Below are 18,748 nucleotides of genomic sequence, written 5' to 3' on the forward strand. Positions count from 1 at the left end.
AAGAAGTGTAACCACCATGCTAGTGCTTCTACGAAGAAGTGTAACCACCATGCTAGTGCCTTTACCAAGAAGTGTAACCACCATGTCAGTGCCTCTACCAAGAAGTGTAACCACCATGTCAGTGCCTCTACCAATAAGTGTAACCACCATGTTATTGCCTCTACCAAGAAGTGTAACCACCATGCTAGTGCCTCTACCAAGAAGTGTAACCACCATGTCAGTGCCTCTACCAAGAAGTGTAACCACCATGTTATTGCCTCTACCAAGAAGTGTAACCACCATGCCAGTGCCTCTACCAAGAAGTGTAACCACCATGTCAGTGCCTCTACCAAGAAGTGTAACCACCATGTTAGTGCCTCTACCAAGAAGTGTAACCACCATGTCAGTGCCTCTACCAAGAAGTGTAACCACCATGCTAGTGCCTCTACCAAGAAGTGTAAACACCATGCTAGGGCCTCTACCAAGAAGTGTAACCACCATGCTAGTGCCTCTACCTAGAAGTGTAACCACCATGCTAGTACCGCTACCAAGAAGTGTAACCACCATGCTAGTGCCTCTACCAAGAAGTGTAACCACCATGTCAGTGCCTCTACCAAGAAGTGTAACCACCATGCTAGTGCCGCTACCAAGAAGTGTAACCACCATGCTAGTGCCTCTACCAAGAAGTGTAACCACCATGTTAGTGCCTCTACCAAGAAGTGTAACCACCATGTTATTGCCTCTACCAAGAAGTGTAACCACCATGCTAGTGCCTCTACCAAGAAGTGTAACCACCATGTTAGTGCCTTTACCAAGAAGTGTAACCATCATGTTAGTGCCTTTACCAAGAAGTGTAACCACCATGTCAGTGCCTCTACCAAGAAGTGTAACCACCATGTTAGTGCCTCTACCAAGAAGTGTAACCACCATGTTATTGCCTCTACCAAGAAGTGTAACCACCATGCTAGTGCCTCTACCAAGAAGTGTAACCACCATGTTAGTGCCTTTACCAAGAAGTGTAACCATCATGTTAGTGCCTTTACCAAGAAGTGTAACCATCATGTTAGTGCCTTTACCAAGAAGTGTAACCACCATGTTAGTGCCTCTACCAAGAAGTGTAACCACCATGTTAGTGCCTCTACCAAGAAGTGTAACCACCATGTTAGTGCCTCTACCAAGAAGTGTAACCACCATGTTAGTGCCTCTACCAAGAAGTGTAACCACCATGTCAGTGCCTCTACCAAGAAGTGTAACCACCATGTTAGTGCCTCTACCAAGAAGTGTAACCACCATGTTATTGCCTCTACCAAGAAGTGTAACCACCATGCTAGTGCCGCTACCAAGAAGTGTAACCACCATGCTAGTGCCGCTACCAAGAAGTGTAACCACCATGTCAGTGCCTCTACCAAGAAGTGTAACCACCATGTTAGTGCCTCTACCAAGAAGTGTAACCACCATGCTAGTTCCTCTACCAAGAAGTGTAACCACCATGTCAGTGCCTCTACCAAGAAGTGTAACCACCATGTTATTGCCTCTACCAAGAAGTGTAACCACCATGTCAGTGCCTTTACCAAGAAGTGTAACCACCATGTTATTGCCTCTACCAAGAAGTGTAACCACCATGTCAGTGCCTCTACCAAGAAGTGTAACCACCATGCTAGTGCCTCTACCAAGAAGTGTAACCACCATGTCAGTGCCTCTACCAAGAAGTGTAACCACCATGTTAGTGCCTCTACCAAGAAGTGTAACCACCATGCTAGTGCCTCTACCAAGAAGTGTAACCACCATGTTAGTGCCTCTACCAAGAAGTGTAACCACCATGCTAGTGCCGCTACCAAGAAGTGTAACCACCATGCTAGTGCCGCTACCAAGAAGTGTAACCACCATGTCAGTGCCTCTACCAAGAAGTGTAACCACCATGTTAGTGCCTCTACCAAGAAGTGTAACCACCATGTCAGTGCCTCTACCAAGAAGTGTAACCACCATGTTATTGCCTCTACCAAGAAGTGTAACCACCATGTCAGTGCCTTTACCAAGAAGTGTAACCACCATGTTATTGCCTCTACCAAGAAGTGTAACCACCATGTCAGTGCCTCTACCAAGAAGTGTAACCACCATGCTAGTGCCTCTACCAAGAAGTGTAACCACCATGTCAGTGCCTTTACCAAGAAGTGTAACCACCATGTTATTGCCTCTACCAAGAAGTGTAACCACCATGTCAGTGCCTCTACCAAGAAGTGTAACCACCATGTCAGTGCCTCTACCAAGAAGTGTAACCACCATGTCAGTGCCTCTACCAAGAAGTGTAACCACCATGTTATTGCCTCTACCAAGAAGTGTAACCACCATGTCAGTGCCTCTACCAAGAAGTGTAACCACCATATCAGTGCCTCTACCAAGAAGTGTAACCACCATGCCAGTGCCTCTACCAAGAAGTGTAACCACCATGCTAGCGCCTCTACCAAGAAGTGTAACCACCATGTCAGTGCCTCTACCAAGAAGTATAACCACCATGTTAGTGCCTTTACCAAGAAGTGTAACCACCATGTTATTGCCTCTACCAAGAAGTGTAACCACCATGCTAGTGCCTCTTCCAAGAAGTGTAACCACCATGCTAGTGCCTCTACCAAGAAGTGTAACCACCATGCTAGTGCCTCTACCAAGAAGTGTAACCACCATGCTAGCGCCTCTACCAAGAAGTGTAACCACCATGCTAGCGCCTCTACCAAGAAGTGTAACCACCATGTCAGTGCCTCGACCAAGAAGTGTAACTGTCAAGCTGATTCCTCTAATAACTAGTGTTTATTACACTTGTGTCCTCTTCCTGATTTGATGCCACCACATCACACTCATCTGTAACACTCAGTAACCATCAAGCATGTTCCCTCCATACTACTACTGAGTAAAACAGGGCACTATATACTCAAGTTCAAGACATTGCCCAGGGGCCTGTAACCCTGGTAAGATCTGCCCCCCCCCCTTAGATGCCACATGCCCTATACAATACCTGTAACATGTATAATATTTGGGTCCTCTGGGACACCAGGGCCCATGTCCGCCCACGTCACACACTCCTGGTTGTATCGATGACAGAAGTGTAACTGGAAATAAATCCAGATGTGACGGCGCAGGTCTTGGCGTCGCCTCCTTCCCAGGGAAAACTTAATGAAATGTTAACTTGGAAGATGAAGAAACCTCATCTAGTAAAAAGTAAGAAGTGAACGGAAAATGGCCAAGGAACAAGCCAAAGGCTGCGGCCAAGATATAGATCAGAGCCGAGGTGAAGGTCCTGGCAGTCCTGACAGGTCCTGACAGTCCTGGGTATATCACAGCTGTGCAGAATACAGGAAATCCATCCAAAATCTACTATTACACTTATAGTTTTATTTAAAGGAACCAACTATACTACAACCAGCGATTAGGAGTGTTTCTGTACTCACATGTTGTGTGTTTCATTTGTAGCAGCAGGACTGTGAATCATGGATTTATATTTTATGTCCTCACACTGCTGTGCTCTCTGCAGCCAGTGTACAGCATTGTCCCTGCAGAGATGCGTAATCAGGTCTTTGTGTATGTTGTTAGTAGCAGCAGGACTGTGAAACATGGATTTATATTCCAGGATTGTAGCTTCTCCTAATGCACTGGAGTGTATCCTGACACTGCTGTGCTCTCTGCAGGCAGTGTTAAGCATAGTTCCTGGACAGATTTGTAATCATACCTTTGTATATGTTGTTAGTAGCAGCAGGACTGTGAGATGTGGCTTTATATTCTCTCTGCGGCCAGTTTAAAGCATTGTCCCTGGTGATCTGTGTAATCGGGCCTTTGTGTATATTGTTAGTAGCAGCAGGACTGAGACATATGGATTTATATTCCAGGATTGTAGCTTTTCCATTCGCAGTGGAACCTGTTCTCACACTGCTGTAGTCTGTGCTCTCTGCGGTCAGTGTAAAGCTTTGTCCCTGGAGAGATGTGTAATCAGACCTATGTATGTTGTTAGATGGAGCAGGACTGAGAAATATGGATTTATATTCCAGGATTGTACGGGACGAGGTGTGTCCTCACACTGCTGTGCTCTCTGCAGCCAGTGTAAAGCATTGTCCCTGCAGAGATGCGTAATCAGGTCTTTGTGTATGTTGTTAGTAGCAGCAGGACTGTGAAACATGGATTTTTATTCCAGGTTTGTAACTTCTCCATGTGCACCGTAACATGTTCTCACACTGCTGTATTCTGTGCTCTCTGCAGTCAGTGTTAAAGCTTTGTCCCTGGAAAGATGTGTAATCAGACCTATGTATGTTGTTAGAAGGCGCAGGACTGAGAAATATGGGTTTATATTCCAGGATTGTACTGGAGGGGGGGGGGTGTCCTCACACTGCTGTGCTCCTTTATGTGTACATTGAACTGCCCTCTGGCTCCTCCTTTCTGCTTTCAGTGACTGCTGTAGTGCCCAACCAGAGTCTGCAGTCTTCTCAGAACAGGTCATAGGTGCACAGAGCACAGCAGTGTGAGGCCTAGCACTAATCTACATCCTGCTGCCAAGAGCTTGCACTCTAATACAGACTGTTAGGGCAACTCGCTGGTGTTTAGAGTGCGAGTGCATATGTGATATAAATAGAATATATATATATATATATATACTGTATAAAAATAGAAAAGTGACTCGTCTCGTGTCGTCTCTACATATGTAAATGAGGTGTTTACGATGATCCCTTTGATGTACACACCAGATGTAAGGAATAACAAAGAGCAGATGGAAGCACCCCTCTGCCCACCTGTGCCCCCTCCCCACCCGTGAAGTCCCCCTCCGCTTGCCCGTTATTTATGCTCCTGTCTACATACGGATCTTATCACTTTGTGTTTCTATTTTCACCCCCCGGAAGAGTCGATCTCCTCGAGTTTCTCTTTGAACTTGAGTAAGTGATACAAGAAGCGGAGATTGGATTGTGTGACCCCCCCCCCCGCCCCCCGGCCGGACATTGACCCTCGGATCTTGATATTCCTTGAAGTTGCCAGGATTCTCCTCGGATGAGTCGGCGACGGATGTTCCCCAAAATCACTTTGAAACTGGATCTGGCTTGACTTGGGCCTGGCAGTAGTGTTCACTGTCTTAAAGGGGAAGATTTACACGATTTGGTGCACTGAAGTGATGTCTGCTTAAAGGGGGAGTCTTATAAAAAAAAAAAAAAAAAAAAAAACGCGCCACACCCGGTGCCGGTATTGCAGCTCAAGTTTAGTTTCAATAATCACACACTATCCTAGGTCAGGTGTGGCGCTGTTTTTTGTAAGCAAGCAGCCATATTTTCAGTCCTTAGACAATCCCTTTAAAAAAAAATAAAATCCATCATGATAAACCAGGGACACTTATTCATAGATCCAGGCACCGTGACTGTGATAATCGTCTTATATTTGTTATCCATGACCTCCTTCCTTCTACTGTCAACTTTTAAAACTATGCTAATAAGTCAAAAGGCTCCTGGTGGGTGTTACCAGAGCCCCTCTGTGCTGTAGAACCTCTCACAGTGTGCTGGAACTTCCTCTGCTGTCTTGTGATTACAGCAGGCAGAGGGACGGAAAGATGTCCTCCTGCACAGTGTAACAGACTGTGAAGCTACTGCACAGAGGGGCTCTAGTAACAACTCCTTGATCAATAATTTTAAAAGTTGATTTTAGAAAGGAGGAAGCCACGTATAAGAAGATTACCACAGTCACGGGTCCTGGATCAATGAGCAATGTCTCTTGATTATCATGATGGATTTTCATGGTAGATTTCCCTTAAGTACCGTCCCTTTAAGAGGCCCCATATAGGAGCTTTAAGGCCCGCTGACCAGGGTGCCTGCACCCGTCTGTAACTCCACTACAGACAGACACCTATATCTGCTCCATGGTTAAAAAAAAATCAGCACCCTCGAACTCAGTTATTAGATTCCACCAGCTGCTCCCTTTAATGTTGGGGTGTGTCCTCACACTGCTGTGCTCTGATCTCTCCGCTTTGAGCTGCCCAATAGTCCCTCCTCAACCACGATTACCGATCGGGACTCAAAACGTTTCTCTCAGGAAGGGTCCAGAGAGCTCAATGATTTGAATGGACACAGTGTAATACTTGGCATCTCCTGCGGAGGCGCTGCAGGGAAGCTGGACACTTACTATCAAGATGATCGTGGGGGTCAAAGGATCTAAGTAGAATGCGGAATCAAATGATAAACACAAGCAGATAAAGGCGACAATACCGATATTTAATAGTTATGTATGTACACGGGAGGTGTCAGCACGAGTCTCGCTCAGAAGTGCACAGGGGTGGCAGGCTTAGCCACGTCCAGCTCAGCGTCCAGCCAGCGGTATTTCCGGTGACGGCGCAGGACCTCGATGGCCTTCTGCTCCAGGGGGGTCGGGAGGATGCCGAGGTCCTCCAGGCCGGGGAGGTCGGGGTACTTCTTGTCTGTGATGTGGAACTAGGGAGTAAAGCAACAAGAATGGTGTTATAGTGGTGTGTGCATGTGTATGGGAAGAGTCAGGAGGAATAGCTGTCACATCTATCCAAGTCTGTTCTCACCCTTCTGTGCTCTATGCAGAGTCTGTTAAATATCGGTCGTGGAGATCGGTGCAATGTATGTTGTTAGTAGCAGCAGAACTGTGATATATAGATTTATATTCCATGATTGTAACATCTCCTCACACTGCTGTTCTCCGAATTCTCTGCATTAGGCTGCAGCCAGTGTAGGGTACTGACCTTTGGAGAGCTTTGTAATCAGACCCCTGTGTTAGTTTTTTTACTTTTGTTAGTAGCAGCAGGACTGTGAGATGTGGATTTATATTCCATGATTGTAACATATCCTCACACTGCTGTTCTCCGAATTCTCTGCATTAAGCTGCAGCCAGTGTTGGGTATTGACCTTGGAGAGATGTGATAAGACGTGTAATCAGACCTTTGTGTGCTTTGTTAGTAGCAGCAGGACTGTGAGTTATGGATTCACCTTCCAGGATTGTGGTATTGGGGTCTGTTCTCGGTGTGAGGTTTCTGTATTCAGCTGCAGCCAGTGTTGGGGTTTGTCCCAGGAGATCTGTGTAATTATTACCTTTGCATGTTTTATTATTTCACAGTCCTGTTGCTACTATGGATTTATATTCCAGGATTATAGCAAAGGGGGTGTGACCTCATCCTACTGTATTCAGCTGCAGCCTGTATTGGGTTATTGTCCCTGGTGATCTGTGTAATCATACCTTTGTGTGTTCTTAGTAGCAGCAGGACTGTGATATTTAAAATAACGTCTTAATATGCCTTTATCTATCCTCACACTGCTGTGCTCCAATCCCTTTGCATTCAGTTGCAGCCTGTGCCGAGTATTGTCCCAGTAGAGATGTGTGTGTTGTGTTAGTAGCAGCAGGACTGTGAAATACGCATTTATATTCCAGGGAAATTTGATGGCACTATATAAAGATTATTATTGTGTACAGGGGTTGTGTCCTCACACTGCTGTGGTCTGTGCATTTAATGGCTCTAAAGCCACCTACCTTTCTGTGCGACTGCTGTAGCATTGAACCCAACAGACTGCCACCGTTTTTACACAATGCTCATAGGATAAGGGCTGTGCAGAGAAACCAAGAACACAGCAGTGTGAGGACCGGCCCAAACTACTATCCTGGATTATAAATCTGTATTTATCAGTCCTGCTGCTACTAACACCACACAGAAAGGTCTGATTACACATCTCTCCTGGGACAATACCTAACATTGGCTACAGAGAGCACAGCAGTGAGAGGACATACCTCCAGTGCTAGAATCCTGGAATATAAATCCATATTTCACAGTCCTGCAGCTACTAACAACACACATAAAGGTATGATTACACATCTGTACAGGGACAATACCTAACACTGGCTGCAGCTTTGTATGGTAGATCCCTTTAAGAGCATAACAATGGCTGTCTGTAATTGGACAGGGAAGGTTCTACTCACTCGGTCCACTTTGTCGCGGCTCGTCCACTTGTCAAACGGATTCAGTTCGAAGAAGCGAGCGACCAAACTACAAGGAGGAAGGAAGGAGGAGTCACTATTAGTAAGACTAATCGCTAAATTTACCGACTGAAGAATTGCACCAAAATTTTGCAGCCACACTTCACTATCCAGCTGCGCTCACAATTCTGCAGGATTCAGAACCAAAATCCCCCATCATCCATTGCTGCCTCCAGGTGCTTTGCATTGTGGGAAGTTGTAGACATTGTACACTAATCTTATGGAGGAAAACTAACTATATCCCCAATTACAGGGACTCCTCTATTCCACTGGGGAGCACCAGTCCACCCAATCCAGAATTAGGAATCCAGCTCTTGACCTTCAACTCGCAGGTTGGGGATAAAATGTCATTTCTGCAATTCCCACTTTCGTGTGAAGTCTCACCCGTTCACCTTTGAAATTCTCGTGACAATGATCAGAGAAGAGTCATATTTTGCCAGAGAGGAGTCAATTTTAGAGGATATAGGAGTCATGTCCCTTCAGACACCCCGATTGTCAGTTCCATAGCACCTAGAATAATGCTTCTGATGACATATTAAAGAGAAGGAGCTCATCTTTCAACTCTGTAATCAGTGATCTATAAAACGGGAGGTGCAGGAAGTTAGAGACATAGTTGAAATTGTGAGTATCAGATAAAAATCCAAAATCCATCTCCGGTTGTGCAGGTCACAGAATGACACATCTGATGTGATCAGAAAGATGAGACACTTATCTTTAATATAACACCAGCAACATGTTCCTAAGTGCTATAGGGCGGAAGATAAAAGCCCTAGGAGCAGTACAGTACAGCTGACAAGTACTTACCACTCCTGGGTCCTGACACATACAACAAGCATCAGGACACATAGCTGAGGAGAGTGGCAGGAGAGGACCCGGAGCAGGGAGCGGAACTGCTTCAGGAGCAAGAGAAAACTCGGAGCAGTATAGTGCGGCTGACACTTAGTACTTACCACTCCTGGGTCCTCTCCAGCTCCCCTGGGCAACTCAGCTCTGGCTCCTGCGCCGCCAAATACAACCATTGTACGGAGTCAGGACACAGAGTGGAGAAGCAGGAGAGGTTCTGGAGCAGGACAGTACCAGAAGCAGGAGAGAACCCAGGAGCAGTACAGTACTAGCTGAGAAGTACTTACCACTACTGAGGGCGCTCTGCTCTGGGTCCTGACCTCGACACATACAACCAGTGTCAGGAGCCACAACACATAGAGCAGCCGCAGACCACGGCTGACAAGTACTTACCACTCCTGGGTCCTCTCCAGCTCCCCTGAGCCACTCTGGTTGTAACTGCCTTGTGCAAGACCCAGAGCAGTGTCCAGCATGAGGACACAGAGCGGAGCGGCAGAAGAGGACCTGGGAGCATTGAGGACTTCTCAGCTGCAATCACCACTACCCGGCCTCCTGCACCATTAGCCTGTGGCACGGCCTGTGCACCCTCTTCTAGGCTTTTAGTTGAGATGAATGTGGCTGCACTTTATGTACATGCTCAGTAGTGAAGTTTCTCCCCTACAGATCAGAGGAATAAGGCCCTGGGGTGAGGAACGGCCGCATTTATCTCAGCCCTGCTAGAGGGACCAGGAAAACAGGATTACAGAGTTAGGCCCCTTCCACACTTGCGTTGCAGATCACGTCAGAGTTTGATCAGGGAGCGATCAGGGTTTGGTCAGTGAAAAACGCACATTTTACATCAGAGTGCAAGTTTTCAGTCAGTTTTCAGTCAGAGTTTGTTCAGTGTCTCAGTTTTTTACGCGCGTTTTCAATGCAATTTCAATGCGTTTTTCACATGCAGATAATGCGCGTGAAATGGACTGAGCTCTAACTTTTCTATGGCAATTGATGCGTGAAAAACGCATTGCACTTGCGTGTGTCTCAGAGTGCAATGCCTTTTTGATGCATCTCCATAGACTTGTATGGTGCTTTTTTCACACGTGTGACTTGCAAGAGATTTAAATGCGCGTTAAAAAAAATGCAAGTCTGAAAAGACCCATTGGTTACAATGGGTCAGAGTGCAATGCAAGTTCTGCGCGTCAAAAGCACGCGCAGAAAACGTGCGTGAAAAACGCAAGTGTGAAAGGGGCATAAATGTCGGATATTAGATTTAGTGAAAAATAAAGTTTGGTTTATCGACTCCACAGCCCTGCTCATCCATCTCAGGCCAAAAATGACTCTTCTCTGCTCATTGTCACATGAATTTGGATGACATTTTTCTTTTTTTATAGGTAAATGGATGAGAGGGAATTCTAGAAGGGACATTTCATACCCTACCTGAGGGGGCTGCTAGTTTAAAGGGAAAATCTGATGACAGGTTCCCTTTAAACTTTCATAAAAGGGACCCATCCTTTTGAAAAAACTTCAGCCCTGTGATAAGCTTTCATCATGGTGGGGAAGGGAGGAATCCTAGGACCCCATCAATGATTGGAATGAAGGGGTCCCAGCTCCTGTGGATCACTAGAGGTCGTACCCCTGTATGGTATAAGTGTACTTACTGATACAAGGGGCGAGGCAGCGGATATGGCAGCAGAGGTCTATGAGCTACGGCAAAGATGTATTTCACCATGTCCTGAAGAAGATACCGATGGGGTCTGAAAAACCAAAACACAGAGACATAAAGTGACGTCATTACATTGCAGCAGGTGTTACCCTCATAGATCTGCAGATCAGGAGGAGGACATAGGGCGCCCCCTGCAGGTCAGCCATGACACAAGAGGACACAGGACAGCACAGTGGCCGCCGCCTACTTGTACATCTACAGTGAGAATGAAGGATCCTCCCTGCACTCAGCTGCACATTGCGGCCAGGACATTACCCGGCGCTGATCTACGGGAGATAAAAGGCTTAATGGAACGTTTTCATCTCTCAGCCGGACCAAAAGATCCTGGGGAAAGAGGAGAACACGTCGTCTTTATCACCAGTGGACCCCACTAGAGGGCACGTCCTCCCTCCTGGCAGGTCTGGGTCATGTCAATAGGGTGTGTATGGTGTATGGATGCTATACAGGGGGGACATATCTAAGGCTCCATCCACACTACAGTGGCAGTGCTGGGGTACTGCAGTGTATAGGAATATGCAGCTACTGCTCTGTGCATTTCCAGCGCCATATAGCCAAATCAGTGAGGCCCGGGTCACACATCCTGACTGATGACCCATAACCTTCACCTGATGCTTAAAGGGGTTTTTCCATTTTCCTTTTAAACTTAATCCAGGTTGGAGCAGAGGGAATGTGAAATAATACATCAAATATACCTTGTTCCAACTAACTGCCCCCCCCAGCAACCAGCCTACCCCACTGCCCAGGCCATAAGTTTCAGAAGTCACATGACCACCAGGCCATTTTCAGCGCCATGCTCAGACCACCAGGCCATTTTCAGCGCTGCATCCAGACCACCAGGCCATTTTCAGCGCTGCATCCAGACCACCAGGCCATTTTCAGCGCTGCATCCAGACCACCAGGGAAACACATCCAAATGTATTATTGGAAAACCTTGGGGCCTGATACACAGTCTACCCTGTTTCCCCGAAAATAAGACAGTGTCTTATATAAATTTTTTGCTCCTAAAGAGGAACTAGGTCTTATTTTCAGGGGATTCTGATTTTTCCATGAACAAGAATTTACATTTATCGTTGAACAAAAAATCTACTTTTCTAACATCCTTATGACTCTCCAAACTCTGAATTTCATGCTGTATTTCTTGTGACTCCATTTCTATTAGAATCTTTGGCCCTAGTCTCTCATGTTTAGTAAAAGCACTTTCCATAAATGACCCTTCTTATCCTAGTAGCTGGGATCACATCTGCAGCACAACACATCTTCCCTGTGTGACAACTTCTGCAGCATCTAAAAGATTTACTAATACTAATGTATGGCGTGGGGGGAGCTGCTGCAATGGCTGACACTAGGTCTTATTTTCAGGGGAGGCCTTATATTTCTAAGCCTGAACAAACTTGTACTAGGTCTTATTTTCGGGGGATGTATTATTTTAGGGGAAACAGGGTATTTTGCTACTACGGTGTCTAAGAGTCATCAACAGGTAAAAATGGAAGAGATATGAAGTCCCTCCAATCCCAGAAGTCCAAGCGAGTATTCGCCTGACCCTAGTCCCCGCTCCTAGGTGGCATGGCACACTCTTGGGGTTTTTATTATTTTTCTACAGTGCCATGAATAGGAGGAATACTCGCATCAACATTTTAAAATTGTGCAAAATCTTTTTCTTATAAATTTGTAAAAATAATTTTTACAATCATGCTAATAATCCAGGGGGTGTTACCAGACCCTCACTGTGCTCCATCTTCACAGGCTGTTACACTGTGCAGCACTTCCCCCTACCACTGTGTGCCGAAACTCCCTCTGCTACAGTGAGGTTACAACAGGCTGAGAGAGGGAAAGTGCTAAGGGAGCAGGGGGGAGACAGTGTAACAGCCTGTGAATCTGCTGCACAGAGGGGCCTCGGTAACTCCCCCTTTGGGATCCTTCTTTAAAAAGTTGACTTTAGATAGGAGGAGGCCATGGATGACATATATAAGAAGATTACCACAGTCACAAGCCTGGATCTATGAGTAAGTGTCCCTGATGATGGATTTTGAAGGTAGATTCCCATTAAGGGGTTGTCCCAAGTTTGATTATTATTTCCCTATCGACAGAATAATCCGATCGCTGGAGACCTGACTGCTGGGACCCCCACTGATCACGAGTAATGGGGGTCCCATGCTCACTACTTGATCGAACTAAGGTTAATAATAATTCCTTTATTTATATAGCACACACAGATTACGCAGCACTGCACAAAGCATGTCAGATTGGTCCCTGTCCCCATGGGGCTCACAATCTAATCATCCTACCAGTATGTTTTGGAGTGTTGGAGGAAACCGGAGGACCCGGAGGAAACCCACACAAGGCAGCGAATGTGTCCTAACACACTATTGTATTATTATGGGAAATTGCTGAGAACAGCGATAAGGTCTCTCCAGGACTCGCATTCACTGTCTATAAGAGGGACAGATTTATGTGACCCCTGCAGTAGGACCCCCCCCCCCTCATCTGATCAGATTATTATGCGTCTGTAATAAGGGGATAACAAATCAAACTTGGGACAATGCTGTTATCAGTGTAGTAGCAGGAGAGTCTTGTTGTCTCATCCTAAAACTTACCCAGCTAAGGCGTACGTCTTTCCGGCTGAGTCGGGGTCTTTGATGATGTTGACGATGGCTTTGGCGACGTCCACGACCTGTAAAGCAGCGAGGTTACAACCAAGCGACCCAGTCCTCTGCACATACCGCCATATGACGCTCCCTATACTCACATAGATGGGCTGCTTCACCGTCTTCTGGCCCAGAGAGATGAGCGGCACGCCTCCGAACCAGCGCATGTCTGCAACAAGGGGTTACAATAAAAAAAAAAAAGCTAATTAATGCTTCAATGCTATATTCAGAGCGTCAGAGGGGCGGAGCCAGGATGTGCATATATGGTTCCCCTTTAAATTAGTCCTGTGGTGACAGGCATTGTATCCAGCTATAGCAGTGATGGCGAACCTTTTTGAGCCTCAGTGCCCAAACTTCAACCAAAAGCCACTTATTTATTGCAAAGTGCCAGCGCAGCAATTTAAGAAGTAATGTGTTTCTCCTTGTTCATTGACAACCTTCAATTCTTCAGCCTTCCAAGGACACCAACACAGTTGAAAGGAGGAGGGCAAACTCTTCTATCATTGTAGGAAGATTCTGCAGGCAGATTCTTTGAGTTCTGTAGTTCTGTCTGGTGAACTTTATTCTGTCCTAGGTGCCAACAGAGAGGGCTCCGAGTGCCGCCTCTGGCACCAGTGCCATAGGTTCACCACCACTGAGCTATAGGATCCACCAATCAGTAACTCAAAAGAATTCGAGAAAAGAAAAATCGGACATACTTGCGTAATAATTTAGGAACTTGTCTTCCCGACCGTATATCTCCGCGGGCCTCAGGATAACGGCTTCGGGAAAGGCTTCTCTAACAGCTTCCTCCCCCACCGCCTGTAGACAGGGCAACGAAGAGTTAAATTACAATGATATAAAAGGTCATTGACAGTAGCGCAACGCGGTCCTCATCGACTGGTAGACCGATCCTGCAGTCATGAGGCATTGGATCAGGTCTGCGTGCACATAATAGGTTCTCCACAGGTTAAAAATCATGGCCGCTCTCTTCATAGACAGCGCCACACCTGACCATGGTTGGTGCCGGTACTGCAGCTCCGCGGTACAGAAATTAATGGAGCTGAGTTGCAATACCAGGAACTACCCACGGTCAGGAGAGGAGCTGTTTTTACAAAAGCAACCATGTTTCTCAACCCCTTAAAGAAGACGTTCCTATTTGATGCATAGTGATGGGACTTGCCATCACATCAAGGTCCACAGACCCTAAAAGGGGAGGCCGCTTTAGAGGTGCAGCTCCTGCAGTCTTAAAGGGATTTTTCCAACAAAGAAAAGTTAAGCCTTATCCACAGGATAGGGCCTAACTTGCTGATCAGTGGGGGTCTCAGTGCGGGGAAACGAGGGGTCCCACGTACCTCAGTTGGACCCCTCGTTGCTCCGTCAGACTAATGGAGCAGACGGCCGCGCATGACTGTTCCACTTTAGTATTTCTCTGTTTCTGACGGAAATTGCCGAGCTTTGCGCTCACCGATCTGCGCCAGCTCCATAGAGATTAATGGTGCAGAACGGTCTGCTCCATTACTCTGACGGAGCGACGAGGGGTCCAAAGGAGGGAGGCGAGACCCCATATTTTCGTGATCTGTTGGGGTCTCAGCACCGAGACCCCCACTAATCAGCAAGTTATGCCCTATCCTGTGAATAGGGCCTAACTTTTCTTCGTGGAAAAACCCCTTTAATGTTTATTCATGTTTAATTATTCACGTCTAATGTGTAACGTCACTTCTCCCTGCAGGGAAGGGAGGTGACGACACATGAGAGACGTGAATAAATTAACAGCCCGGAGCTCCGGACATCGCGTCCCTGCGATCATGGCGGTAGACAAGTATGTGTAGTTTAAATTTTAGTAAACTATATCGGTAGTTTTGTTTCAATATATACTGGAAACGTCCCATCAAAATTCATGATAAAAAGGGGACACTTACTCATAGATCCAGGCACTGTGACTGTAGCTATCTTCTTATATTTGTTATCCATGGCCTCCTGCCTTCTAAAATCAACTATTATAATTATGCTTGTGAGCAAGAAGGGCTCTTAGAGTTTTTACCCCTCCGTGATGTAGCTTCACAGGCTGTTACACTGTCTCCCCCCTACATCGCTGCTCCTTCAGCACTTCCTCCTCCCATTGCCTGATATAATCTCCCACAGTAGGAGGAGGAAGTGCTACTGCACTGTGTAAGCTACAGCAAGGAGGGGCTCTGGTAACAACACCCCTAGAGCCCTTCCGACTCATTAGCATAATGTTAAAGTTGATTTTTAGAAGGGAGGAGACCATGAATATAAAATATAAGAAGATTACAACAGTCCCGGTGCCAGGATCTATGAGAAGTCCCTGGTTTATCATAATGGATTTTGATGGTAAATTGCGAAGCTGAACCAAGTCCCCTCACAGGGTGTCATTTTTAGGAGCTCCTCCATAGTTTATTTTCCTTGAAGGCTCCATCTCACCTTATTCCTCAGCAGCTTTGAAGGACTCTTCATGTCGGCATTGAGATGGGAAAGGTGGATGAACTTCTCCACTCCCGCTTCCTGGGCCAACGTTGCGATTTCTTTTGGAATATTGACAAATACGTCATCGAATTTGAAATTTCTAAAAAGGGAGAAAGAAATGGCAAGCGTTTATTAACCCCTTAAAGGAACACTCCAATCACAGATGATTCATTGGATTATACTTTGTGCAGGACCTGAAGGGAGGAGCAGAACTCTAGGTTCTAAGACTACAATGACAATGAGTCCTGCTCCTCCCTCCAGGCCCTTAACTCCTATCACTCAGTGCCATCACTGCTGCTTGCTGGCAAGAAGTGTCTGAGCTGTTTTATAATGGAGGGGAAGGGGCATAGATCACACTGCAGTGTGCAGACAAGAGAAGCTATTCATGAGAAGAATCTGCCCTGCCCACCATACTCAGGATATTTACAGTCAGATTCCGAGGCAACTGAAACAAAGAATTATTATTAGAATGTGTTATTCTGTTATCCTGAGTATATTTAACAATCTTGTTTTTGTGGTCATACCCCTTTAAGCTCCCTCCATGCAGCAAACACCCAACAGTAACCGTAGTGATCAGTGCTTTCCCGATCACTGGCTTCAGGTCTTTTTTAGTGATTATTGAAGGTCCCAGCAGTCAGACCCCCAGTGATCCCCTATATGGGGTGAACTTACCTTGTCTCCCACTCCTTCCCCACAAGGTTGATGACCACATTGGAGTGCTGCAGCGCCTGCCTGGTGGAGTCTCTATCCCTCGGATCCCATTCCTAAAAAAAAAAAAAAATTCATTTTGTGGCCGGATCTTAAAATCTACATCTAAAACTGTGAAGTTTCCTTCCAAAACAGGTGCCACATTTACACAGACGTTGTGTGTCATATTGCAGTTCAACCCCAATCACTATTACCAAGTAAAGCTGCAATACCAGATACAGACTGAGGACAGGTGTGGCGCTGTTTAATCCCAGAGAACACTTCTGGGTGTAGCTTTATAGGGGCATCCCTGCAATTAAAAACTCGATAAAGGGATAATTTGCTGGTCAATGAGAGTCTGATGCCAGGGGACCAGTTCTTGTGATCAGTAGGAGGGGTCAAAGTAGTTAGGTCTCCCAATATCAACAGGTTGTCCCCCCTTTAAGAGAATTTAGACACCTACCATGAAGTGTAACTGTCCCAGATCACCCATAGGTCGGAGATACATGACGTCGTACTGGTCACATCTGTAAGGGATGATGACCTGTGAGCCGATACGTCCTGAAATATAGAAGAAGAGTGAATTAAACACTTATCACTTTAAGGGGTTAACCACTGGGGGGGGGGGGGGGGGAGTTCTGAATAAAAGCCCCTTTTACCTATCCATGAATAGTGCTCCATTTAGAACTGCAGAATATTCAGATGCAAACAGCGGCCCCTGGTGGCTGCAGGAGGGTACTGACACACACACTGCCTCCAGGTACATTACATTACCTAATCTATTGACAACATAGCGCCCCAGAAATCCTGTCGCTCCAAAGACTGTGGCGACCACCCCGCTGACTGCAGAGCGCCCCGGCTTGCCATGAGGAATGACAGAGTGATGTACATTCCTCTGCTGCAGGACCACGGGAACAGAGGCGGCCAGTGACGAGAGCTGTGGGCCTAAAAAAGAAGACAAACGGAATGTTAGAAGGGTCTCATCCTCATGTATGTACAGGCGGTCCCCTACTTAAGAACACTCGACTTACATACGACCCCTAGTTACAAACGGACCTCTGGACATTGGTAATTTATTGTACTTTAGTCCTAGCTATAGAATTATCACAGGCGTCTGTAATGAAGCTTTATTGTTAATCCTGGTTCTTATGACAACCCAACATTTTTAAAATCCAATTATCACAGAGACCAAATAAGTTCTGGCTGGGATTACAATGATAAAATATACAGTTCCGACTTACATACAAATTCAACTTAAGAACAAACCTTCAGACCCTATCTTGTATGTAACCCAGGGACTGCCTGTACACTGTGACTGCACCAGCAGCAGAATAGTGAGTGCAGCTCTGGGGTGTAACACAGGATGTAACTCAGGATCAGTACAGGATAAGTAATGTCATGTATGTACACTGTGACTGCACCAGCAGCAGAATAGTGAGTGCAGCTCTGGAGTATAATACAGGATGTAACTCAGGATCAGTACAGGATAAGTAATGTCATGTATGTACACAGTGACTGCACCAGCAGCAGAATAGTGAGTGCAGCTCTGGGGTATAATACAGAATGTAACTCAGGATCAGTACAGGATAAGTAATGTCATGTATGTACACAGTGACTGCACCAGCAGCAGAATAGTGAGTGCAGCTCTGGAGTATAATACAGGATGTAACTCAGGATCAGTACAGGATAAGTAATGTCATGTATGTACACAGTGACTGCACCAGCAGAATAGTGAGTGCAGCTCTGGAGTATAATACAGGATGTAACTCAGGGTCAGTACAGGATAAGTAATGTCATGTATGTACACAGTGACTGCACCAGCAGCAGAATAGTGAGTGCAGCTCTGGGGTATAATACAGGATGTAACTCCGGATCAGTACAGGATAAGTAATGTCATGTATGTACACAGTGACTGCACCAGCAGCAGAATAGTGAGTGCAGCTCTGGAGTATAATACAGGATGTAACTCAGGATCAGTACAGGATAAGTAATGTCATGTATGTACACAGTGACTGCACCAGCAGCAGAATAGTGAGTGCAGCTGTGGAGTATAATACAGCATCAGTGGAGAGACTTGCTGGGACATGTAGTGCCTTATGCAGGGCGCTGATGTGGTGTCAGTCCGCAGTGTATACATAGCGGGATACATATAATGACAGCCGTGGTCTCGGTCCTCCTATATCCGCGCTGTTCCCGGATGACTTACGTGACATTGCCCGGGCACCGGCCGCCCTGCAGAGGATAATCACCGCCATCTTTTCCGAGATCCCACAAGCCTGCGCGAACGACGGAAGCCGAGAGCAACGCGTTTATGTTTGGACGCAGCTCAAAGACTCCACCTAGCGGCCAAAGCGGCGTAACTGCAGCCTGCGGTGTTTTTCTGCTGTTCCTAATTATAAATCTGCTCTGATAACTGAAG

General features: G+C 46.2%; 1 protein-coding gene across 1 annotated transcript; it reads right to left on the reverse strand.

Moving 5' to 3' along the window:
* Positions 1 to 6,188: 6,188 nt before the first annotated feature.
* On the reverse strand, positions 6,189 to 18,688 carry NDUFA9 (NADH:ubiquinone oxidoreductase subunit A9). Its single transcript, XM_072145410.1, has 11 exons — positions 18,536 to 18,688; positions 17,104 to 17,274; positions 16,793 to 16,890; positions 16,315 to 16,406; positions 15,601 to 15,742; positions 13,875 to 13,977; positions 13,278 to 13,345; positions 13,126 to 13,202; positions 10,467 to 10,562; positions 7,930 to 7,996; positions 6,189 to 6,425 (listed from the first exon to the last, which is right to left on the reverse strand). The coding sequence occupies exons 1-11, from the start codon at positions 18,582 to 18,584 to the stop codon at positions 6,255 to 6,257; spliced, it is 1,134 nt and encodes a 377-aa protein (XP_072001511.1). The 5' UTR covers positions 18,585 to 18,688; the 3' UTR covers positions 6,189 to 6,254.
* Between the last annotated feature and the right edge of the window lie 60 nt (positions 18,689 to 18,748).

This window comes from Engystomops pustulosus, chromosome 4 (genome assembly GCF_040894005.1).
Source record: "Engystomops pustulosus chromosome 4, aEngPut4.maternal, whole genome shotgun sequence".
In the NCBI taxonomy this organism is placed as follows: Eukaryota; Metazoa; Chordata; class Amphibia; order Anura; family Leptodactylidae; genus Engystomops; species Engystomops pustulosus.

Excerpts from the sequence above, each read along its gene's own strand:
- NDUFA9 (XM_072145410.1), bottom strand. The coding sequence starts at position 18,584 with ATGGCGGTGATTATCCTCTGCAGGGCGGCCGGTGCCCGGGCAATGTCA. Across the intron at positions 13,978-15,600 it reads CAAAGCTGCTGAGGAATAAG|GCGGTGGGGGAGGAAGCTGT; the intron begins GTGAGATGGAGC and ends CCCTGTCTACAG. Across the intron at positions 6,426-7,929 it reads GCCGCGACAAAGTGGACCGA|TTCCACATCACAGACAAGAA; the intron begins GTGAGTAGAACC and ends TTTACTCCCTAG.